Source organism: Cotesia typhae, unplaced genomic scaffold, assembly GCF_013202065.1.
Source record: "Cotesia typhae breed Kobodo isofemale line unplaced genomic scaffold, CoteBio_Ctyphae contig_48, whole genome shotgun sequence".
NCBI classification, from domain to species: Eukaryota; Metazoa; Arthropoda; class Insecta; order Hymenoptera; family Braconidae; genus Cotesia; species Cotesia typhae.
The window spans coordinates 4,631,834-4,658,238 of NW_027423756.1; the positions used below are offsets into that span (position 1 = coordinate 4,631,834).

Here is a 26,405-nt window from a genome sequence, read left to right on the forward strand (position 1 = left end):
GTGCATTAGGATATTATTACGTGTAGTATATAATTGTTTAACCATAAAACTTGCGACTTATGATTATTTATATGGAACGAACGAGAACATAGGAACATAATAATAACAACAAGTGAAAAGCTTTCCAAGCATCGCACGTGATTAGTTATGTTGTAATACCTATTACATATTTATTATTATCATATAATATAATATTTCAATATTTTAGTATTATTAATTAATATTATTACAATAGTTTTATAATGGTGTCATAAAGGTATTATTGTTATCAATTATCGTCATTAATATTATTATCATATTTATAATATAAAGACAGCTAATATTTGAAATACACGATCGTAACACATACACGAGGATACAAAATTTGCATAGCGTTAAAATTACATTGATAAGTAGAGTACGACAAGACCGAATTGAGAAGTGAGGAATTGTAATTATTATTTTCACACATTATCATTATTGTTAATATTATTACATGTTATGTTATTATTTCATTGATATTTTGTAACGATAGAAAATAATTTTAAACAAAAAATCTACTTCATTCCTCATTTCTCTGTATTCGTCTAACGGCACCATTCGCGAAAGCGAATTCACCGGTCAACTCACTTTCGGCGTCAAAAAAAAAAAAAAAATGCATTCTACTCTACTGTACGTCTTAGTTATTATTTTCTAAAAAAAATTATCTTGTTTAAAATTTATTATGAGAGAAGAACTATTATACACCATCCTTACACGGCTTTTGAAACACAATTCTTTTTTTTTTTCTGATTTTTTCTTTGCACTTTTAATTGTATTATCCACATGAATCATATGATACAATTAATAATTATAATTTTGAGCCGTACTGTTTTAAAAGTAAAATAGTTTTTGCTCTCGCGACTATCTGTCCTTAGGAGTGGATTCTATAACTGTCTATTAACATACATTGAATTATTTTAGATTAATATCAGTGTATCAGTGTATATGTTTCAACCGCTTGCGCCCTTAATTCTAATACATCGTCGTCACATTGCATATTAATGCTTTATAATCGAATAGTACGTATATATCATAATTCATATTTTGTAATATATATAGTTATTAAATATTAAATATGTATAATGCATATTATTTATTCATATGTATATAATGTTTATAATACCAGATCCATTCGATAAAAATTAAATAATTCTTCTAATTTCAAATTTATAATCGTCATTTTTTTTTTTTTTTTTTTTTTAATTTCTGCACAATAATTAATGCACCGGAAGAACGGCGACAAGACGACGATAAGCAAGTTTAAATAATCCATTCGTAAATTTATTTTAAATAATAATCATCATAATCGTAATTATTATCTTCATATGGGGCGCCCGCGTTGATTTTCGTTAGCTTATTATAGACGCAACTCTATGAATATCTACGTCAATCCATGGGGGACACAACCTTCGTTACAGAAATAATAATAAAGATATTAAAAAAGAAAGAGTAAAAATAAAAATTAAATTAAAACATCATACATATTTTTTATGTTGCCAAAGAGCGGCAGTGTGGCACAACCATGACTTAATGAACGAGCAAACTAATCAATTTTATAAAAAAAAAAAATGACTTTACAGTTTTTAAAATATCAGTCGTTCAATTTCGGGTGTTGTTATTTTATTAGTAGATATTTTGTTTTTATTGGTCAATGTTTTTAAAAAAATAATAAAACGATATATTCTTCTTCAACAAAAAGCTCGGTCATTAGTTTTCAACATGATCACGAGTCTACTGTAAATTATTTTATGTTCAATTAAATTCTTTCACGGTTATCTTCTTCAATTCCTCCCGTTTGCTTGATAGCTTGTTAGTTATGTTCCAATGAAGATGATATTTATTATCATAAACTTTTTGGCATTTTTCGATCAATGCAGACTCATAATCACGTTTACTAGGTTGATGCCAAACAATTATACAGTTTGTTTGTCGTACATAAATTTTTACATCGTAAATCGTAAATAGTAATGAAACCTATCTATTATGATTAAGAGTATTAAAGTATAATTTAAATGGTAAATCGTTGCAAATGGGCCAAAGCTATAATGAGCAGTGGATTAATTATCGAATTACGCATTTTTGTTGACTTAAAATGATTTTCGACATAAAATTTGTCATTTTGATGACGGGAGGGAATTGTTGACTGATTTAATTTATTGAAGATAATGAAAGATTAATGGCATGTTGATCGCTTGTGTTAGTTTACAGATTACACTGCCACAGTATCGTAGGGTGTGAGGAGTCCCCCGTGACTCCCGTTTGGGGTGGTTGCTTGCCGGCTGGGGACTTCGTTTCTACAACAAATATTAAACAACGTGTTAACAGCATTCACTTTCAAAATACTTATCCTAATTATTTATTAATTTGAAATTTGAACCAATTATAGTAGAACTGCTTTTTACAGCCTTGTGCTTTTTTAGTGGATCAAGTAAATTAGCGAAGGGAAATGATGAATAGCAGCAGAAACAGCACCAGCACCATGATTGATTATTAATTAGCATTAATTCGCATTTAGGGTTTACTGAGCTAAAATTCTACGATGAAAATGTTCATGATTATTAATTTTTAATTATCACACTCCATGTATACGGTATGGAAGATTATTAATGCATGCAATGAATCATTCGCTCCTTAGTAGGGGTTATCCACAATCCACAACCTAGATGATAATGAAGAAAAAAAGCTTAGTTTATCTATTTCAAAAGATATACTTCGATTTTTGGGTTACTTTTTGGTGAGTTATATCTTTTAAAATAAAAAAATTCTAGCGGTAGAAGCATTTGCTATTTTGATTTTTAGTTTTTATTAAGCTAATTGTAATCAAATTATATCTTTTAAATGGTATAGTCAGTTAGCAGACTTACGACTTCCTGAGAAAAGAGTCATGAAACAATAGAAATGTTTTATTATGGATATTAAGTATTAATAGACCCGTAAATTTTTATATACAGTAAAAAATTTTTTTAATCGATGTAATTAATTTTTGTCTTCATCAATTAATATTTCTTTCTTCTTTTTCGAATTTATATTTTAAAGGGCTATTCATAAATTACGTCACACGAATTTCAGAACTTTTGAACTCCTTCCCCTTGATGTGATGTCTCACATTTTTCAATTTTATGCACGTATTTAAAAATATAAAAAAAATTTATTTTCATTTTTTTCTAATATTTATGAAATGATCTTTCATAAAATCAACATAAAGTCAAATCGCGTTCCAGATGCCATAAGGGCATATAAAATTTTTTTTTTCGGGAATCGGCGTATTTTTGTCCGAAATGTGCAGAAATGCAAAAAAACAATTTTATATGCCCTTATGGCTCCCGGGATCCACTTCGGATGCCAGAAGAACGTATAATAAAAATTCTATTATTTTTTTTAAGTCTAAAAAAAAATTTTAGTTTCAAGAAACAATTTTTTTTGCATTTCTGCACATTTCTCGAAAAATACGGTGGTTCCAAAAAAAATTTTTTTTACACGCCCTAATGGCATCGGAAGTGGGTCCCGGGAGCCATAAGGGCATATAAAATATTATTTTTCGGGAATCAACGTATTTTTGTATGAAACGTGAAGAAATGCAAAAAAAAATGTTCTCTAAACTAAAAACTTTTTTTAGACTTAGAAAAAAAAATAGGATTTTTATTAAACGCTCTTAATTAGGTAAATTAGGTGCTCAAACCCTTACTATTCAGAACTCGAGAATTTTAGTATCTCACTTGCATGATAACGCCGCTTCAGAAAATAGATTTTGTTGCGTAAGGGATAATCTTATAACGAGAGTACTAAAGTATTAATAAATATAGATCGAGTTCGTAAATATTTGAAGTTGTTTATTTACATATAAGTTTCGCGTTTGAGTATTTTAAATTTTAACATCTGACGTCACAAAGCTTTTGACACCCCCTGCCCCTTGTCACACAATGTCACATTCTGGTGATACCCTCCCCCCTTCAAGGTGTGACGTAATTTATGGATGACCCCTTACTAAGGTTTTAAACTAAAAAAGTTTTACTTGTCCCCCCCCAAAAAAAAAAAGAAACTGAATTTAGAATATTTGATGTAAAATTTATTTTTTTTTAACTCAACATGGAAAGAACAAGATGACACTGGATATCATCCCAGATTATACTCAGTGGTATCGGTGGTGAAAAAAATTTTCAGATAGTAGCTAGTATAATCCAAATTATACTAGGTAATATCTGAATTATACTCATTGTAATCTGGATTATGCTAGCTACTATCTGAAATTTTTTTTCAGTCAGTATAATCTGGGATGATATCCAATGTCATATTGTTCTATCTGTGAAGATGGAAAAAAATTTTTGATATAGAATAATTTAATGTAAGAAGCTGATCATTAATCATCGAAGAATTAACTGTTGTTTGATTAAAATAAACAATTTTTTACTGTATACATAAAGTAAATATTGACAATGGCATGAAAGCTAATTATGAGGTTTATCAGGAACAAAGTAGTTGGGTCAATGCTGTACTACTTTGTCTAAAATTTGACACCAGATTTTTTGTTATCATAGGATAGAAAAATTTTGAAAAATATTGGAAAAAGAGCGGTTTATGATGGACTTTTCTTGAGGTTAATTTGTCCAGGCGAGCGCTACTGACCTCTCGATAAGTTTGCGCATCTCTTCAGTGGACATGCCATCCTTGCCACGAGCATTAACTGTAAAATAAAAAAGCACACCAACCGATTGACACATTAAATCGATCAATGATTTTTCACAATGACATAAAAAACATGCAAAATGATAATGATAAGCTATGAAACATTTAATGATGATTCGTTGAGTTTCATTGCATTCTTCCTGTGAAAATTGGATTGAAATGAAAAAACTATTTTTCTTTTTGCCCTAAACTAAAAAGTTTTTTTTTTTTTTTTTTTTTTTTTTAGAGAAATCCAATTATTGGTATTTTTAATTATACATTTCACACGGATATTTCATGCATTTTTTAAATAAACATTAAAAACATATAATTGTTAGTCACTTTTGTTAGTTACGTCCTCCGTAAACTGTAATTCCTGGAAACTTATTCATTGGGCAATCGAAAAAAATCAGGTTAATAAAAATGTGCACTTGTGATAATAACATACAGTGAAAAAAAAAATTTGGTTCAAGAAAAATATTTTTTTCATAATTTTACTCTTGTTTCATTTCAAGATATTTAATTCCTATTTCAAGAAGTTTAAATCAAACAATTAAAACTCGAGGTTGAAAAAGAAGTTCTCTATTAAATAATTTTATTTCTTAATGGTACACTTGATTGTTTTCCATATACTTCATCTAGAAATTTTTCTTTTCCTGGATTTTCTGGTTCACGATATTGCTAACTATTTTTAAAAATGTTGTAAAAATTGAAAATCATCGAATTTTATGACAAAAAAAAATCTTAAATAATTTTTTTTATAATATATTGAAATAACAAATTCGTTATTTTAAAGATTTTTTTTAATTAAAGAAAAAAAAACCTGTTTTGCGCAAAAATTTAAAATTCTTTGAAGAAAATAAATTTATTCTTATTTTTCGAGAATTATTTTCGAAAGAAAAATTTCATTGTATTGATCAAAGAAGATATATTTTCAATTGAAAATGCATATATTTTATCTAAGATGATAAGAAATTCTTGAATTAAAAAAATATTTCTCTCGAATCAAGACAATTCTTCCACTGGCGTAAAAGTAAATCCTTAAAACTATGACTAAAACTAATAAATTAGCTACGCGAATTAATCAAGTAACTTAATTTGAACAAATTTAGTTTTAAATTAATTAAAACTTGATAGTAAAAATCGTTCATTAACTCTGCATGATGTAATTATAAGGTTTATTATCCTGGATCTATAATAAACGGTAGAAAAATATTAAACAACAGTTTTGGCATTGAATTTAAAAATGAAATAACTCACCACCGTAGTTACGATTCATTTGGAGTTGATCACGATCGCATTCCGCTTCACTAATTTCATTACTCTCTTTGCTGTCGTTGAAACTGGAGTTATTTGGGTCGTGGTTTCGTGGTGGTGGTGGTGGAGGTTCGGGAGAGTTAGACATAGGGAGATTGCGAGCTGAACCAACACTGCGACGTCCAACGGAACCACGAGAACCATAGTGATCGTATGGAGCTCCGTATTGTCCGTATTGTGACCCATATTGATCTTCTTCGGGCGCGCAGTTGGCTGGATCGTCATATTCCGGTGAAAATACAGTCTGTCCTCCCTGAGAAGGTACTCGAGAGTAACGTCCATTTTGTCGTGGCTAAAAATGAATATTTGTTGTTTATTATCCTTATTTTTAAATTAAAGTAATAAATTATTTCCGTACCATTGATTGTGACCCAGATCGGCTGTGTGCAGAAGCATTGGTAGGATGTCCAGCTGGTGGTCCCATAGTGCCAGAATGTCCATTAGCAGGGTGTGGGAATGTTTGGAATTGCATTGCCTTAGAGGGATCCATTTCCTCACGGAATCCGAGCAAATGGAATGTTGCGTACGGACAAATTTCATCTTCCATACCTGAAGTCATATTAGTAAATCGGGTAGATACTGTGGTTATATCAACACTAATTATACTTTTTAGTATATTTCATGTGATTGTGAAATTAAAAAGTTTTATCATAAATTAATATGTTCATAAAGTAAAATAAAAAAAATCGTTCTCTTCTAAAATTGTTTGGAAGTAAGAACCACTCAATTTTTCGAGTTTTATAGTAAAAAATGTTTTAACAAATCTTATTTTTTTTTTTGTCAAACCCATATAAAGCCGATTGGCGTTAATTTCTAGAATAAATAAATAAAAATGGTCATTTCCGAATACTTTTTCTCATTAAATTACTCAATGTGCGTATTTAAATTAAGAAAATATTTAAAAATAATCTAAACCAATTAAGTAATTTAAAGTATTTTTTAATGATGCTAAAATTATAAAATATCTAACATTATTCGGATTTCTATAAAAAATAAATTATTTTAAAAAGTTCGACTTATAGATTTTTTAAAAACAATTTTAGTAATAAAAATGATATTTACAAAATTTTTTTATTTCTTATTTAAAAAAAAAAAAAAAAAAAAGCCAAATCATATTTATATAGCAAAAAGTAAGCTATTCCCAACTTCCAAAAAATTATTTTCATTTTTACATTGAAGCGAACCAATGACCTATTTTAATTTCAATTATGAAATATATAAATAAATAATTATTACAAATATAAGATATAATTATTTACAATTTTATAATACAATGGAATAAAAAATACAGAAATAACTAATGTGGTAACTATCTTACATTTACAATGAAAAAATTAGTAAGTTGTTTGTGTTCGGTATAATCACCTACCTCGGATACAAGAAAATGTTCAATAAGTATAGTAATCAAATTACATTATAAAAAAAAATTAGAAAGGTTTAACGATATTCAACTATAGAGTGGAAGTGTGATGGATGAAAATGATTGTGTTAGAGAACTAATAAATTACAAGTAGCCCATGCGGACGTGCAATAAGAAACTTTTATGACCACCGGAAAACGTAGAGGACTTACAGAACTTATGTTGTATCTGCTCCGATTTGCGATAAACACCAGTCAGCAAGTAGATGAATCAGTTGAAAAATGACTCGAATTTTATCACAATCAATATTGTTAACCGAAGTTATTTTTAAATGTTACATTTAATAAATTAATTTAAATTAAACACCTTTAAAATATTTGATTATACATTTTTACAATTTCATTAGATCATATAAGAAGTATATTCTAATAGGGGTTAATTCTATAGATAAATTCCATTATATATGCGCAAGCATGTTAGTATACATATTATTATCTATCAGATTAGTATTCGATGAACTAGTTAGACTGGACTTTAGATGATGCGACGATTTGGATACGCGATTACGAATTACCTACCTCTGTGGGATAGAGCGTCAGTACTGCCTATACGAGGTGGTGGCGGTGGACACCTTCGGTTAGGTGCACAGTGTGATAATTCTTCGTACATGTGTCTTCGTGGGTCCCACGTCGAGTGACTTCTAAATGAACCTGTTGCACCTGTACCAACATATGCTACACAACGACTATCACAACCCAATTGCGTTTACCAAGATCCCTTAATCTCACAATTGAGACAGTCAAATGTAATTTGCTTAATATGTAAAAAGTTACTAAGCGATAATTTAAATTTAATTAATCTTGGTTTACGCAAAGGGTACAGCAAGCTTAAAAAATAAATAAAAGTAGCCAATGCATAGTCGGGGTAAACGCAGTGATGATTTTAATTCAGCAAACAAAATTAATTAAATAAGGTGGCGAAGCACCTAATTTCTAGCGCATCAATAAAATTATGTATAATATTTGATTGTGATTTTTATGGCAGTAATTTTTTATGATATGAATGTTTTACAAAGAAAAAGGACAGTTTTAGTTTTATTTCCCGTTACCTATGCCCGTATGGTCATAATTATTCATAGATTGATAATTATATGTTTTTATCTGCATTATATACAATAAGACTTATAAGGCATGACTCTAATTAATACCAAAAAAGAAAGGTAATTGTTTGAAAGTGGGGAACATTTCATTTTTGGCTATAAAAAATTGAAAAATCTACATTTCATCTTTTTTTTACTGTGCATTTCAGAAAAAAATTAAAAGAACAGTCCAAAATAAATTTTTCAAGCTCTTTTGAAGCTTTTTATGTTAAAAAGAAATAAATATTTACCAAAAATAATTTTTTTTGTGAAAATAATTTTAAAAAAAACTTTAATGTTAATTTTTCGAATTTTTAAGATTGTTGCAAAAATGTTTATAAACTTTTGAAAATTTGTTTTTTAAATAAAAATATTTTTAATGAAATTTAAGAAAAAAAAATTAATAAATTAAAAAAAAAATTTTAATCAAGTTTTTATAACCACAAACTGATTCCCACTTCCAAATAATTTTTGACGTAAAAGTTCTCTTAAACTGTCATTTCAACTTAATGGTGGGATTCGATGAAGAAATCAAAGTTTAATTTAAAGAAAAAAACGATCGTGCGATCGATACAACATCTAAATAATTGGAAAATGATGATCTAGGAATGTGAGGAATGATGGCTTACTTATCACTGTACCTCGCTTGATACGATCACAGGTGTTGTAGTTAGAACCAGGTACCGGTGGTAGTTTACGGTTTGGAGGAGCGATGTATCCTAGCTCATCACGAAGATCTGGTCGACGTTTGTCTAACGTTGCACCTACTACACCAGTCTGTTGATAAACGACGTCATCTAAAATGAAAATTTTAGATATTTTACACATCAGTTATTTTCTTTTAGGTGCCGATTTCATTAATTATTAAATTAAATAATAAATTATAAACGATGTAATTAATCGTAAAAAACACTAATTTTTATACATTGGCCTTCATAATATTTCTCGTCGGCGGAAGGAATTCCTCGAAGCCGAGTTTGTTCGGGACCTCGAGTTCTTCTTGACACGGCTACACAAATAACGATAATACCAACGATGACAACAACTATGGTAGCAATAGCCGGTACTACGACATTGATATTCATCCAAGACGGTATCCACGGGAAGAGTTGTCTTACGTCGGTAGTTTCAGGGGCTACATTGTTCCTGATAGGCGGTGCAATAGTACCTGTTTAAAAAAAAACAAAAACATATTGATAGTAAATTTCTACACACCTTTGTCACTGGAACCATGGCCTTTGCCTTTGAGCACACAAATTACGATGACGGCAACGATTATCACAAGAAGGGCAGCGACCACTGGGACAACCAAATTTAAATTGGTCATAAATGATTTCATTGGATCCTCGTCGTTGCTGCCACCGTTAACATCTGGAAGCTCGCGAGCGGGTGCAATGGTGCCTGGAACAAAAAAACTCTATACTATTAGTACTTCCAGTCACCATTAGCACCAGGCAATGATTCCGTTTCACATTTAAGCGTTACAGAATATCTGAATCACACGCCAGAAAGAAGAAAGACATTCCAATACAAGTGTCTAAGTGTATTATGCATCTAGAAAGTAGAACATTCCAACTTGCGCATTGTAAATGCGTTGTTGACTTGATTGAATTAAATTTGATAAATCAAATTCAGGAACTAAGAGCGAAAATTGAATTTATATTCAACCGAGAAGAAACATAGCGATTGGTGATTGTTATTTGAAGTTTGAAGAGAAAAATAGAGATCAAAGTAGAAATTTTGTCAGTAAGAGAAAAAAATGCATTATTGATGATTAGTACTGCATGTATGAATTGGATAATTATGTTAATTAATCCGTTTGAGGTTTTATTGTATAAAAATATACAGAAGATATTTCTTTGATGTAACACGTAAAAATTCATCCGGATTAATAATTTTTCACATGAAAATCTCTCTGCAAAAATTAATCTTGCTCTAAAACTTTTCTCAGAAAAATTTTTAAGATAAAAAGAATAAGAAGAAATCTCAGCAGAAAAAAATTTTTCATCAAAAAAGAGACGGTTACTTTGATGAATGTAGAAAACTAGTGAGAAGAGAGCCCAGACTTGAGAGTTAGGAGAGTGGTGTATGCGATTACAATAGATATCTGATTGCAGTCAGAATCTTTGTAACCAGAAGCCACGATTACTTACCCCCTGTTACCGTCAATGTTGCAAATTCATACTCAGCTACTGCAAATCCAGCATTGTTGTGAGCTGTCACACGCAGATGATACCAGTTTGCTGGGTCGAGATCAAGAACAACGAAATTGCTGCCAGGTTTCACATTATTTGATACTTGATTCCATTCCTGTTGTTGCCTAATGAGTAATAATTTGATATATTTTAATAGTTTGTAAAATAAGTATATTTCTTCAATAAAAATTTTATTCTTACTTCTTCTTGTGTTCGACTACGAAATAAAGCATGGGACATCCGCCGTCAGACCAAGCGTTCAAGTGAAGAGTTATGCTGTTGGTTGATACTTCGATGAATCGTGATGCTTCAGGAATTATTGGTTTCGATCCTTTGGTGCGAGTGTTGAGAATATCTGATGGGTTACCAGTTCCAATACTACAAAAAGATATTTTTATTAATTTGGAAACTCAAATGTGATTATTGATTGACTAAAAAAATTATGAGCTATTGATAAATAACGAACATACCCATTGTAAGCAGTTACATAAATTTGGTAGCGCGATCCGCACCATAAATTCTCGAGTGTGTATTTTTGGGCAGTTGAGCTTATTTGCACTGTTTCCCAATCTCCAAATTCGGGTTTGTAGTGAATAGTGTATCCATGAATTGGTGCATTGTCTGTTGAATGTGGCCGGAGTTTCATTGTCAATGAGTTTGTAGTTGTAGCAGTGAGAGTAACTTGCGGCGAATGCGGTGGTGCTGTGTAATATCAAACAGAACGAAATTAGTAATCTGCTGTTTCTCTGTTGTTTTTTTATCAATAATCTTTTAAAACTTTATTTTAATATTTCAAGAAGTTAATTATACGATAATAGTCTTCATTCATTACAATATAACAATAATAAAAAGTTTTTTTGTATAAAATTTTTGTTCTATTTTAATTAGAAGAAGTCTGGATTTTTTTACCGCATAGAAATTATTTTTTATTTATTTATTTATTTATTTATTAATTAAAATACGCCTATCGGCAATATAAATCAATGGAGAGTATTAAAATTAATTTAAGAGAGAAATTAGTACTGTAAATTTAGCAGACATCTGACTAATTTTTCTTTAATTAAAAAAATAAATTAAGTATCATGAAAAAATTCTTTAAAATTCCATTCATAGATTTTTTTTTATTTTTACAAATGGAATTTTACTTTTTATAATAATTTATTGATTGAAGAACTTCTAAAAATTTTTAGACATCTATCAATTTTAAAATAATTATTTTTCTAAGTTATAGTTAAATATTTTTACCGTGAACGATCAATTGGTGAGTGACAGTATCATGACCAAATGAATTTTCAACATAACAAGAATACTCTCCGGCATCAGCACGATCAACTTCCTTAATAAATAGAGATCCTTCCGGCAATTGTCGAAGTCTATCGCTCGTCTGAAGTTTTGCATCGCGAACTTTCCAAACAACTTCTGGAGCCGGAACACCAACAGCGAGACACGGTAATTTAACATCCTCTTTGTAAGTCGCGGTAAATTTATCGTCGAACGATGCAATCTTTGCAGGAACTGAAATTAAAAACAATTTAATGGAAAAAACAACTCTAACAATGATGACTTATTTCAAAAAATATAATATACTTATTTATATAATTACCTCTATCATTTGGTGTCAGCGAAACAATTTTCGAGGCCTCTCCTTCGCCGATATTGGTACTAGCAGTTACCCAGAAGTCATACCGATGCTGTGTATCCAATCCTTTAGCTTCATAAGTCAGTTGACTTGGAAGTACCTTGTGACTAACAGGTTCTTCAACATTATCGGCTTTAGTGTAAACCGTGTACTGAGAAATAACTCCGTTGGGCTGAATCGGTGGGCGCCATGATACAAGAATAGATTCGCCAGACATAACTAGCGCTTTGATAGCAATTGGCGCTTCAGGTGCGTCTTGTTCCGTTTGACAGTGAATTGGTGCTGACTTAACTCCATCACCTCCAGAGGTAAATGCAAGGACTTGCATGCTGTAGTTGGTGTATTTTTTGAGTCCGTGTAAAATTGTTTCGCTTGATGATGTAATTTTTGTGTCCTTTGTGTTCTCGTCGTACCATGTCTCAGATGGGCCGTATATTACCTAAAAAAGAACCAAGGCATTAAATAGTTACTTTTAAAATTCAAGTATTTATGTGCAATTACTTCAATAAATCATCAGTTAAATTTAATCAGCATAGTTATTATCTTTTATCGTGTATTAGTCAATAGCTTGATGTCATGCTATTTGTAAATCATTGAAACCCGTAAATCATTCAAGCGCGATTGTGATTACTATTATCGCTAAATAAATTATGTAAACCCAAGGTATTAAAATGATTCACAAGATTTATTTTCTAAGATTATTATTTATGAGTGTATTGATTTCACAGTTTATGAAAATTATATTCATAATCTTCTTCGATTTCAATCATCTTTCAAAATTTAAATGGAAAGGCCAATTAAAATATTTTCAATTTTCTTCCCTAATATACAATAAAAACTTATTTTTTTCTAAGGTACCCGCGGGTAAAAAGGCCTAAGTGATAAAAATGATATTTAAAATAACCGCTTCCGTTAAAGATTTCTCTAGTAGAAGCGTCTAGCATAGAAATGTCGCTACAAGTTTATAGAGTCCCGATACAACGTTCCTTGTCTTCTATATTTCATCATCTGTCATATGCTAAAGTAGCGCAGACGAATTCCTAAAAAACAATTTGAGTAAATGGTAAACATTTTTTATAATTTTATATTTAATAATTTAAAATCATTGTTCTAATTTTTATCAACATCTTAAAAAGTATTGTTGCTCAATTTAAGTGATGATTGATCTCTAATACCAAGTTTATCAAATATAGTATAACTATTTCCAGTACGTGTAACCCGCAGGCCTTGTTACCCTACCGTAATAAAATAAGGCTTATTCGTAAGATTTAAAAAAAATTTAATTTTGTGTTTGTTTATGGTGAAAATTACTATTAGTCCATTATATTTTATGGCTAATGTATTAATTTAAAAATTAATGATTCATCGCAATAATTAAATGCAACAATTTCCCCTTACGCCGGTACTTTCCCCTTATGCCGGTACTTTACTTATACACTAAGAAAAAAAATCTTGTTTGAAAAAAATGTACAATGTTGTAATAAGAAATAAAATTGTTGGAAATTCTTCTTTTAAAATAAATTTTTTACTAAGGTATCTAAGAATTAAAAAAATTGGGCTGTTCAGTTCCATACGGCGTAGTTCGGATATTTATTTCAACGCTCAGTCGTCATGCTTGTTCACGTCGTACATTGAGTAAATGTAAGTTTTTTCTTACGACAAAAATAAAAATATAATTTTAATCATCTGGTTACTGAAAAGTTAAGTTACTTACTTTGTAACCAGTGATAACACCATTTGCAGCAGTAAGTGGTGGCGATACCCAAGAAACTCGGATAGTTTGAGAGGTTAACGTGGTGCAAGTAGTGTCATGGGGCGGTTGTTCGGGTACTCCTTCAGCAGTATGTTGCCGGCGTTCTTCACTCATCGGTCCGGAACCAACTTTGTTAAATGCCTGAACAACAACACTGTACTGTGTGTAAGTTTTGAGATTCAATATTTGCAAATGATGTTCTTTGTTGTCTTCCTTTGAAAACTCGACTGTTTCGAACATGTAAGGCTTCTCAGAAGAAGATAGGCGGTAGCCGACGTAGTAACCAAGGATTTCACCGTTCCAGTCTTCTCGGGATGGTGGTTTCCATGTAACCTAAAAATGGTTTTTAATTATGTTAATGATAATTTATGATATCAAGGAATAAAAAGAACAAAATGTATCAATCTTTTATACCTTAAGTGTGTGTTGGTCAAGAGCATCAACTCGTACAGAACTTGGTGGACCAGATGGAGCTTCTTCAGCAGTGATAATCGTGACTGTATCAGACGGATCAGAATTGCCGATTTCATTTTCAGCGACAATGCGAAGATGATAAGTAGTTGCAGGTCTGAGATTGAAAACACCGGCAACGTTTTGCTGAGTCGCTGGTACAATAACCCGGTCGATGTCGGTTTCCCAAGATCCTTTGCTCATTTTGTATTCAATAAGGTATCGCTTGATGGGACTGTTTCCGTCGTAGGGAGCTGCCCAAGAAAGTTGTACTGATCGTCCTGATTTATCAAGAACCTTGAGTCCGTATGGAACTTCAGGAACCTCTGAAGATGAAAATAAAAAATTAGAAAAACGGTTGACCCTGAAGGTCATCCCTGCAACTTCCCGCTACTTTCATAATTAAGCGCTCAAAATTGCGCTTATTATGTTTTTGAACTCGAAGAGCTCAAAAATATAATTTTCATGTAGTTTTGAGCTCTCCGAGCTCAAAAGTCATAGAAGTTTAATAAATACACTATTTTTTGAATTTTCAAACCGCAATAACTTTTGAATGAATCAACGATTTTCACGCAGTTGGCGGAATTCGACGCAGTTTTTCAAATTCTATAATACATTTTTAAACACAAAACTTGATAAGACCGGAAGTTTTGGTGTAATTCGAAAAAAACGCTTTTATTCGATTTCTTTCGTCAACGATAACTCACGAACGAATCAACCGATCTTGACCGGCTTGATGGCGATCGACGTGGTTTTTCGATGTTAAGAGCTGATTAGTTTTTGGAATTCATCGATTGAGCCGTTTAAATGTTATTAAAAAAATACTTGATTGGATAAAATTTTTTTTCGTAGTTTTTTTAAGATTCCTCAAAATCTACCGGTCGGAATCAGTCCGAATTGTATTCAAAATCTAAGTTTGATTAAGCCCTTTCAAATGACACCAACCGCGATCAAATCGGCCAAGCCGTTCAAAAATTATAAGAGGTTTCCATACATACATACATACATACATACATACATACATACATACATACATACATACAGACAGACAGGCAGACAGGCAGGCAGACATACAGACACTAGAACCTCAAAACGTCAAGATCTGATGAAAACTCGATTTTTGGAAAACGGGGTAAAAACAATAACTTACCGATTTTTGAAAATTTTCAATTTTCTTAACGGGAAGTTAAAAATAAATAAACAAATAAACCTCTAATCTGTTCTTAAATATAAGTTAAATTTTAAATTAGTGACGAACCTTGAACAATCATATTAATGCTGGTATCATCACTTCCAAAAGCATTCGTAGCAACACAAGTAAACAATGCAGAATCAGATCTTTCAGTTCTCTTGATACTCAAGTCCGCCAAAACACCATTAGCCAGAATCTCCTCACGAATTGTGTAACGAGAGTCACTCTTTGGATCCAATCGCTTGTTGTTCATATTCCACAAAATTCCAATTGGTTTTTCGCCCTGTGCTTCACATTGCAATACTGCTGGTTCACCACGACGAGCAGTCTGGTTACGAAGTTTGATTTCAAAGTGCGGTGGTGCTAAATTAATCAATTTTTCCATTAATATTTTTGAAAATACTGAACGATTTATTTAATAAGTAAATATTGAAAAATTCTGAAATACCTTGGACAGAAATAAGAATAACTGCAGACAATCCTGAACCGATTCCGTTTACAGCCTCGCAAAGATAGTAACCTTCATTGGTTTTCTGAATGTTATTGATAGACAAAGTACCATCTTCTACGCTGATGTCAGGGTTGTTGAGCTTCAAGTCAGTGTAATCACCGGGTGTGTCACCTGAAAAGTTTTAAAATTTATTGTCAGATTAAAAAAATAATAATTTCTTCGTTCTTTTGAAAACTTTATTACTTTGAACGAAGAAATTTCTTGTGATCAAAAGTACTTACCAGCAGCCCTTTTCCATGTAACCTGAGGCTTAGGGAACCCGTCGGCTTTACATTCAACTCTAGCATCGGAGCCTTGAGCAAATGCCTTGTCAGTCGGTTCAAGAATCCAACGTGGTGGTACTGTTACAGAAGACTATTCGTGAGTTTGAATTACTTTTTAGTTATTTTATTATCTAAAAAAAATGAGAGTAGTCCACAAGTTTTTGATATTAAGAAATAAACATTTTTTTTGTTCCAATAAATTTTAAAAAATGAAATTAGTAATTGTATGACCAAATAAATATTTTAATTGTAACTTCATTGTGTGTTAAAAAAATTAAACTTGTCGGCTGCTCTTATCGTTTTAATGGCATGCACATACAAAGCATTTTGCTCTCGCTAAAAAAATTTTGCTGACATGCAAGAACTTTACTGAGGAGACCCATCGAGTACCAATTAAATGTTAGTAAATAAAAGTATTATTTTTCTACAGTACTGCAAAGACTGAAATTGAATAGCTTTAATTAAGCTTTCAATGCATGCATTTTAAACTAATTTCAAAGCTATGTACAATTGGTACACGTGGTATTATCAATGCACCATTGTAGGAATTTATGATAATTGTTAAGTTAAATTGTTAGTAAAAAAAAAAAAAAAAAAAAAAAATTATATAATTAGATATAAAAGCATGCACTTAACGACAGGTATCTACGAAACGAAAGATGAGACGTGTGGGAGGTGAGGTAAAGGTTAATCAAGGAAATGCAACGTGTATTGTTAGGATGTGAGATCAATGATGATGGTTTAAGGACTGGGGATGAATCGACTCCGCGTAGATGAAGACGAGAAGCGCAAAACCGGGCTCAAGCCTGATTAACAACGAGCGTCATCTGACTTTGTTTTTTATATAATTGATTAATAAATGTATATTCTTGAATTGAATTGAAATGCAGTAAAGCAGTGGCAACGCTAGTAACAAACAGTTCGAATTCTAGCATGAAAATGTGGACCTAGCTAGTTTTTTTTTTTTTTTTTTTCGTGTCAAAAACAATGAACCTGTAACGATGGTATAAATGTAATAATAATGGTAATGTTTAATGATGATCTGATTAATCACAATAATCTATAATAGTAACTCTACGATTTTTTTAACAGCCAAATTTTTCAAGATGTAAAAGATGAAGAAGCCGAATATTCGTCATTCCTAGAGCACAAAATACCTTACACACAGGATACGTTCAATGAACTTGGCGCGAAAAGCCATAAGTATCGCAGCTTGTGCCAGGTGATCATCTTCTGGTAAAATACGTTGAGAAAGAGCGTAAAATTATAGACACAAAAGGTATTGTAAGAATCAATCAAAGAAAATCAGAAATAAAGAATAGAATATTTAAATTGTTTCAAATAGACGAGCGGTAAACAAAATATACTGGGATTTTATCAAAATATATATCATAAATTGGCTGTAGCATGGTAAGAATTCATTAGCAGGTATCTTGCCAATGTTTTTTTTTTTTTTTTTTTTTTTTTTTTTATTTATAAAATAACGACTTGCAGCGTTTGCACTCAGGCAGGAAGGTAAAAAAAATTATGCTTCGATTCACTCATAAATGAGTTGACTCCGCATAGAGACATATCTTACGATGGTTCAATTAATTTAACAGTCAAGGGATTAATAAATATTTAAATTCAAAGCGAAACGTATCATTTTATAGCTTCAATCATGAGTCAATTCCATAAAGCCCCGCTGCTTGATGATGCAGTCGTATCATACAAAAAGAAGCTTTTTTTCATAATTATTATCATTAGGTATATTTAATTCGAGTTTAATACTTTTCTGTTGGCTACGCCCTAACCATAAACACGTAATGTTGATTCATAAGTTACTTTTCCAGAGAGATTTGATGCGACACAAGCATAAGTGCCGGTGTGTCGCGATGTCACTGGTTCGATCTGCATAATACTAGTTCGTAGGCCAAGCTTGCCGATGTTGTGAGGTAGTGATGGAGGCAAAGGCTTTCCATCAAGGGTCCAGTTTATCTGAATCGGTGTATCGCCAACCGGGACCATACATGCCAGCTGTGCTGCTTGCCCCTCATAGATCAGCTGCTCTCCAAAGTCAAAATGACTGATCCGAGGTAATACTGCAATTCAACATAATGCAGAAACGTCTTGGATAATATGTCACCGTTATAGCAATATTTTTTCACTTTTGTATCCATATATGAAAGATATATACTTTTAATACTTTTAATTTGTAGGATCTACGACGGAGTTAGGAGCTAGGACGCATGATTTCTCACTCACGGCTGTTTTCATTAGACTTTTTTTTTATCAGGATATTGAGATAGATGTCAGAAACTTTGAAGTCTCTAATCGTATTGTTGGTTTTCTAAATTTCCTATGTATAGTGTTTTGTCGTGTAGAGATACAAGCACAAAAACCTACCAACCACTCTTAAATAGAATTATACATTTACGCTGGGGTAATACAAAAAATTAACTAATTTCTTAGTTGAATCTTCTATAAAAAAATGTTATTTCACGATTTTTCAAAACTTTCTCCAAAAATCAGTTTGATTTTTTAAGGTCACTCAAAACCTTTAAAAATTCGTCCAAAATTGATTTCTTTGCTTCCAATCTTTTCTTTTGTTATTCTATCATTTTACCATCACAGATCAAAGTCAAAAAGATCATTATTACGACTACATTTTAATTAACAAACTTTCGTCCGATACGTTTTTTAATTCTTTTGAAATTTTTACAAACTATTACATTCAATTGAAATAGCTATCGTGAATTCAAATGATTTCGAAATATCTAAAATAAACTTTGAAAGCAACAAAAATTTTGAGCGACTTTAGAAATCAAATAAGTGATTTCAAATTTTCAAAATATCGATAATTTTAAGAATCTAAAATGTTGAAGTATTGAGAAAAAATCATAATAAAAAAATACGATTTTTGACAAGTTTGAAATTTTGAGTGACCCTTAAAAATTTTTGGATCGAGCTGATATTTGAAAAGGGCTTTCGAAACATGCGAAACTAACCTATTTTTGTAGGAAACTTGAAGTCAAAAGTAGTCAATTTTTGCACCACCCCAATTTATACAAAGTATAACAGTAGAACAAAAAATACGGGATTCCAATAAGATGCAATTACTCCGACTTTTTTCAAAATTTACCATTAAAAAATGAAATGCAAAATCACAATCGCGGCTGTGTTATAAAGTTTTAAATACCGTTGACTTTAAGATGTGCGCTGTGTCTAGCACGACCTGCGGGATTGTCCGCGACGCAAGCATATTCTCCGGCATGTTCTCCTTTTACAGCCGGAATTGTCAAAGCAGAGACTCGGTCTCCTAATGCAGTGATCTTGATACCTTCGTCAACTTCTAAATGACGTCCTTCGAATAACCACTTAAGGGTTATTGGCGTGTCACCTTTTACCACCGCGCACTGAACGATTATCAGGTCACCGGAATTGGTTTCGTCGAAGGAAAAAGGTTGGAGATGTGGAGCAACTGTGGACATCGATTACAATCTATTTGATCTATCTAATCACGTGATAAATATATTTTCTAACAGAAACACTGCTTTCGTCGTAATATTGTGAATTTCATTTTTGATCCATCCGCTCCAATGAAATTTTTACAGTATCGGAAGATAGGAGAAATAATAGGTATAAATTATTCATTTAAAAAAGAATGGAGTAACTAAATAAATAAATAAATATAAGAAGCATATGGTATATGAAATATAACAAAAACTGAGATGCTGTATTATATATTCGAGATAAACTTAAGGAATCGAGAAAAGCGTGAATAAAGCACACCATTGACTATGAGATCGGCGGAAAGTTCATGCCTTCCAGCAGAATTTTCCGCAATACAAGTATAAGTTCCCGCATGGGTTGCTTGTACAGATCCTATGCTTAGTATGGCACCTCGTCCGCCAAGATCCAACACAGATATTCCTGAGTGAGGTGATATTATATGACCGTTTAATATCCAACGGAGCTTCAAAGGCGGATCACCTTCGGTCACTGCACACGGCACTGTTACTACTTGACCCGAGTTAAGAGGCTCCTCGCCAAATGAGAATGGTAATAATTTTGGAATAACTGTAATTAAAAAAGAATAGCAAAAAATCCGCGTAAAAATGAACCGTTTATCATCCCTTGAGTTTTTACACTCTGAATTTGCTGATTTCGTTTTTTACTGTTTTTGCCACGTGAAAGTCATCGTCAAGATCTCTAGGAAATGGTTTTAAAGGAAAAAGGATAGATATGTTAACGATGAGTAATCATAGACGTTATGACATGACTTAAATACCATTGACATCGAGTACCGCTGAATGAGAACTGGAGCCAGCAGCATTCGATGCAATACATGTATACTCTCCTGCGTGTCTTGCTGCTACAGCATCAATTGTCAACTGTTTGACTCGTTTACCAGAGTCTGATACTATAATATCTGAACGATCAGGCCCAATGGGATAACCCTTGAAAATCCAGGTGATCTCCAAAGGGAAATCTCCTTTGCTTACTGCACATTGGATTGACGCTAAATCTCCAGCATTCACGGGTTCGTCGCCAAAACTCAAGGGCAAGATCTGCGGAGCGACTACGAAAGAGTTTTTATGAATATAACGTGAGGAATTGAAGGTAAGTAGGTTCGTCAGTGCTATTTAATTGGTAGGGAACATCTCATCGTTTACGTCCATAATGTTTATCATTGACAGATTATATGTCTAGTCAACAATACCATTAACCGAAAGGACTGCGGAGCGACTGGTGGAACCAGCTTGATTACTCGCTTCGCAACTATATTCCCCAGCGTGTTGTGCGGTTACAGCGTCAATGCTTAAAAGGGAAATCTTCTTTCCAGTTTTGCTTATCATTATATCTGGATGATTTTGACGAGTTATCGGTTGACCGTTAAGACTCCATCTAATTTCTACTGGTTGATCACCTTTTAAAACACTACACATGGCGGAAACCTGTTCTCCCCAATTCGCTGGTTCGTCGCCAATAGAAAATGGCGCGATTTGAGGACTTACTGAAAAATTAATATAATCCGCGGAAGTATTTAATAACAGTTACTACGAATTGACTTTATTTCACCAAATCTTAATGCAAAAGTACGTAAGGGATTCAAGGTAAGTAGGTTCGTCAGTGCTATTTGATTTTTAGGGAACATCTCATCCTTTACGTTCATATTATTCAACATTGACAGATAATATATCTAGTCAACTATACCATTAACCGAAAGAATTGCGGAGCGACTGGTGGAACCAGCTTGATTACTTGCTTCGCAATTATACTCCCCAGCGTGTTGGGCAGTTACAGCATCAATGCTAAGAAGGGAAATCTTCTTCCCAGTTTTAGTTATCACTATATCTGGATGACTTTGACGGGTTATGGGTTGACCATTAAGACTCCAACGAATTTCTATTGGTTGATCTCCTTTCATGACACTACATGTTGCGGATATCTGCTCTCCCCAATTCGCTGGTTCATCACCAATAGCAAAAGGCGCAATTTGAGGACTTACTGAAAAATCAATATTCCCGAAAGTATTTAATAATTATTTCTAGAAATCGATTCATTTCCACCGGTACTTTTCGCGAAATGTCGGAAATAGTCATCAAGTATAGGAAAATAAGTGGACAGGATAGTTCATGAAGGATATAGCATGAATATTAAAATGTACTGTAAATCATTTTAACAGCTATATACCGTTAACAGCCAACACAGCAGAGTGGCTTGAAGCTCCTGCCTTGTTCGATGCGGTACACGTATATTCACCCGAGTGTCTTGCGGCAACAGAGTCAATCGCCAGCATACTATGACGCTTGCCATTAGTTATCGTGATGTCAGTACGATGTTGAGTCAACGGTTCACTGTTGAATGCCCAAGCGATATCCAAAGGCAGATCACCCTTAGAAATAGAACAGGTTACCGATACCGCATCTCCCGAATTCGAAGGCTCGTCACCGAATGCAAATGGGAGGATCTGTGGGACAACTAAGGGCTTGGCTTAACGCATGTTGCTAAATTAGGACTATTACTTAAGTATCTATGATTTAAATTATTGCTGCGTCCATAGCTGCTCCTAAAAACGTAAGTACTAAAAAATAAAAATGTAAATAAAAGGATTGGATGTATAAATAATAAATGGAAACATAAGTTAGCGGTTAAACAAAAAAAGTGCAATTGTAAATAATGATGCGTGCATCGTTTTGTTTTGATTTTACACAAAGTTGTTATTGACAAACGAAAAAAATTCTAAAAAAGAAAGCTTGTACTAATACCGTTCACCGCTAGAATTGTCGAGTGACTGACGTTGCCCGCTCGATTGGTAGCGATACAACTATATTCGCCCGCATGCCTTGCCGCGACAGATTCTATGCTGATGGCGCTCATATGTCTATTGATTCTTGTTACAACGGTATCTGGATTATTAGAATCAATATCTTTGCCATTATGACGCCATTTAATTTCCACGGGAAAATCTCCTTTCACAATCGAGCATGTAGCTGATACCATATCACCCCAGTTTGCTGGACCATCACTCATCGAAAATGGGCCTATCTGTGGTGCGACTGGAAGATTACATCACAGATTTTCAAAAAACAAAATGGATATGATTCTGTTCAGGATTTCGTTCAGGATAGATGAGGACAATATGAAATGACACGTCTCCTAAGGTCTCTAAACGTGAAATGCTCTAAATGATCAATTTGATATACCATTAACCGCTAAAGGTACAGAGTAACTGGTTCCACCAGCAACGTTACTGGCGCTGCATGTGTATTCTCCTGCATGCCGTGCAGAAACAGCCTCTATTGTCAACAAACTCACTCGTTTGCTCGTATTGACAATGGTTATATCGGTATGATCGCGGTTTATTAGCTCGCCATTGAGAGACCATTCTATGTCAATTGGATAATCGCCTTTAAGTACTGTGCAAGTTGCCGTGATCGTATCCCCCCAATTCGCAGGCTCCTCGCTGATTATAAACGGTGCGATCTGAGGAGAAACTATTAATTCCAACAGACATAAGTAATATCACATCACATCATTCGATAATAGAACTTAGCTGATAGTCACGAATAGAAATTTTTTAGTACCATATGATGAGGAAAGTAGGGTTGAAGCGGTCGTGCTTTCGCTTGATTACTGATATCATTACATGTATGAAAAAAAAAAAAAAAAAAAAACATTTCAATAAAGCATATTTTGTATGTTCATAAGCGATTTTGGCACAAGACGAGAAACAATCCCCGAAAACCTACCATTGACTATCAAAGTCGCCGATTGGCGCGCAGTACCAGCCTCATTTGTTGCTATGCAAGTGTATTCCCCTGTATGTCTTGCTACTGCTGATTCTATGCTGATGACACTCATATGCCTACTTATTGCATTTACTACTATATCTGACTGATCGTTACCGATTGGTTGACCATTGTGTTGCCACAATATTTTCATTGGAAAATCACCTTTTAATACCGCACAAGTTGCAGAGACCGGTTCGCCTGAGTTTGCTGGACTATCGGTAAACGCTATTGTACCTATTTGTGGCGAAACTAAAAAGAAAAGGTGCTGTGCATAAACTAAAACTCTCTGGTATATTGATAAAATTATCCGTCCTGTCAATTTCAGTATCGTATTTACCGATGATTTTAAACTACTTTGTTCTTTTAATCCTGTTAATAAATTCTTAAACTTTGGCCCTTTAAAAAAGAAAAAAGGATCGTTAGGAAAAGTAGAGTCGATAATTAAAATTACGACGGAAAGTGAAGGAGACGTCTCATGCTAACGAACAAGACCATACAAGTATTCAACAATCGCACAATTTTTTTAATTCTGTGTACCATTTACTGCTAATGATGATGAGTAACTTGTTCCTCCTGCCGCATTGCTTGCAGTACAGGTGTATTCTCCTGCATGTCTTGCTGACAGGCCATCTATTGTTAATAAACTAACCCGCTTACTCGTGTTAACAATTGTAATATCTGAATGATCTTTCCCGATTGGCTCGCCGTTCAGTGCCCATTGAATGTCTATCGGAAAGTCACCCTTCAATACCGTACAGGGTGCGGTTACTGTATCACCAGCGTTCGAAGGATTGTCACCAAAATCAAAGGGAGCGATCTCTGGAGCAACTACAGATAGGATTCAAGTGGATTATATATTTAAGGAATTAAGGAAGCATTAAACAAAAGCGTTTTGTTAATATAAAACCGCTACACAATTGTGCCAAATGAATTTCGAGTAGTTTTCACTTATAAAATATACCATTAACAACTAACGATGCTGAATAACTCGTTCCACCGGCTTGATTGCTGGCTGAACAAGTGTATTCTCCAGCGTGATGTGCTGATACGGTATCAATTGTCAAGACACTCACGCGTTTACTTGTACTGCCTATCGTAATATCTGGATTATCAGAAAAAATTGGCTCCCCGTTCAAAGACCATTCGATATAGATTGGATAATCTCCTTTTATGACAGTACAAGTTGCTGTAACGGTTTCTCCCGAATTCGCGGGTTCATCTCCGAAAGTGAAAGCTGCGATGCCTGGCTGAACTGTAGAAGAAGAAATTAACTCAAAATTATTCCTTAGAATCTGAATTTTAGCGAGGGAAAAGGAAGTTTCGTAGATACCATAGTAAAAATACTTCTTTAGAACTAACTTAGTTCCATGCCAAAATGACATTAATACCATTAACTATCAGTGATGCAGAATAACTTGTTCCTCCAGCTGCATTGCTTGCAGAACAAGTGTACATTCCAACATGTCTTGCTGTCACTCCGTCAATAGTCAAAAAACTGACACTTTTGCTATTTACTATTGATATATCCGGAAAATTATCATGAGAAATCGGATTTCCATTGAGTGCCCACTCGATTTCAATAGGCCGATCACCTTTTATTACAGTACAAGTTGCTGCAACAGTTTCTCCCGAATTTGCGGGTTCATCACCGAAAGTGAAAGCCGCGATGCCTGGTTGAACTAAGAAAAGAAAAAATAACTAAGAAAGAACAAAATAAAATTGATAGTGTTTCCGAATGTATGAAGCTTCCATGTAGACTATCATGAAAAGGAAAGGAAATTTCGTAGATTTTGTCGTTAACATACAATAAAACAAAGACAGTTTAACATTGAAATTTACTACTCTTTGATATGAATACCATTAACAATTAATGACGCAGAATAGCTTGTCCCTCCTGCGGCATTACTTGCTGAACAAGTATACTCTCCAGCATGTCTTGCTGTCACTCCGTCAATAGTCAAGAGGCTGACACTTTTCCCAGTTCCGATTGATATGTCCGGAAAGTTGTGATGAGAAATTGGATCACCATTTAGTGCCCATTCGATTTCAATAGGTCGATCGCCTTTTATAACAGTACACGTCGCTGTCACCGTATCTCCCCAGTTTGCGGGTTCGTCGCCCATCACAAAAGGAGCAATTTGTGGAGCAACTAAGGATAAATAAACCGAATGGAACAATGCATGAGGTAATTAAAAATATGGATAGGTTGAGGATTGTTATGTTTCGTAGAAAACCTGACGCGCTAAATTTAATTTACTGTGAATATAATATAATGGTCCTGTACCATTGACTGTCAGAGCTGCGGAATAACTGGTTCCGCCAGCAGTGTTACTGGCGCTGCATGTATATTCCCCTGCATGACTCGCTGAGACAGCATCGATAGTTAATAAACTAACACGTTTCGTTGTACTTATAATAACACCCGGATGATCGTGAGTTATTTTTTTGTCATTGAGGAACCATTCAATATCTATTGGAAAATCTCCCTTGAAAACTGTACAGGTCGCGGTGACTGCATCGCCCCAATTAGCAGGTTCATCACCCATAACGAAGGGCACTATCTGAGGTGCAACTAGGAATAGGAATTATTACGGATTTAATGGTTATGTAAGTTTGGAATTGGAAGG

General features: G+C 33.2%; 2 protein-coding genes across 3 annotated transcripts in view; both read right to left on the reverse strand.

Annotated features, from left to right (window-relative positions):
- Positions 1-1,080: 1,080 nt before the first annotated feature.
- Positions 1,081-26,405, reverse strand: part of Dscam1 (Down syndrome cell adhesion molecule 1) — an 80,185-nt gene continuing 54,860 nt past the window's right edge. Inside the window, exons 11-28 of one of the 2 annotated variants that reach the window (XM_074246934.1) lie at positions 21,698-21,991; positions 16,460-16,579; positions 16,176-16,349; positions 15,794-16,090; positions 14,500-14,861; positions 14,047-14,418; positions 12,297-12,771; positions 11,939-12,208; positions 11,164-11,395; positions 10,895-11,071; positions 10,652-10,818; positions 9,424-9,666; positions 9,128-9,295; positions 7,939-8,079; positions 6,359-6,549; positions 5,944-6,292; positions 4,645-4,702; positions 1,081-2,315 (exon numbers count right to left, since the gene is read on the reverse strand). In XM_074246934.1, the coding sequence (XP_074103035.1) occupies positions 2,231-2,315; positions 4,645-4,702; positions 5,944-6,292; positions 6,359-6,549; positions 7,939-8,079; positions 9,128-9,295; positions 9,424-9,666; positions 10,652-10,818; positions 10,895-11,071; positions 11,164-11,395; positions 11,939-12,208; positions 12,297-12,771; positions 14,047-14,418; positions 14,500-14,861; positions 15,794-16,090; positions 16,176-16,349; positions 16,460-16,579; positions 21,698-21,991 (4,175 nt within the window). In that variant the 3' untranslated portion in view covers positions 1,081-2,230. Of the gene's footprint in view, positions 2,316-4,644; positions 4,703-5,943; positions 6,293-6,358; positions 6,550-7,938; positions 8,080-9,127; positions 9,296-9,423; positions 9,667-10,651; positions 10,819-10,894; positions 11,072-11,163; positions 11,396-11,938; positions 12,209-12,296; positions 12,772-14,046; positions 14,419-14,499; positions 14,862-15,793; positions 16,091-16,175; positions 16,350-16,459; positions 16,580-21,697; positions 21,992-22,752; positions 23,044-26,405 lie in introns of both variants that reach the window. The other variant, XM_074246935.1, reaches the window with a different exon arrangement.
- On the reverse strand, positions 25,950-26,332 carry LOC141530072 (cell adhesion molecule Dscam1-like). The gene has a single exon (XM_074246936.1). The coding sequence runs from the start codon at positions 26,322-26,324 to the stop codon at positions 25,995-25,997; it is 330 nt and encodes a 109-aa protein (XP_074103037.1). The 5' UTR covers positions 26,325-26,332; the 3' UTR covers positions 25,950-25,994.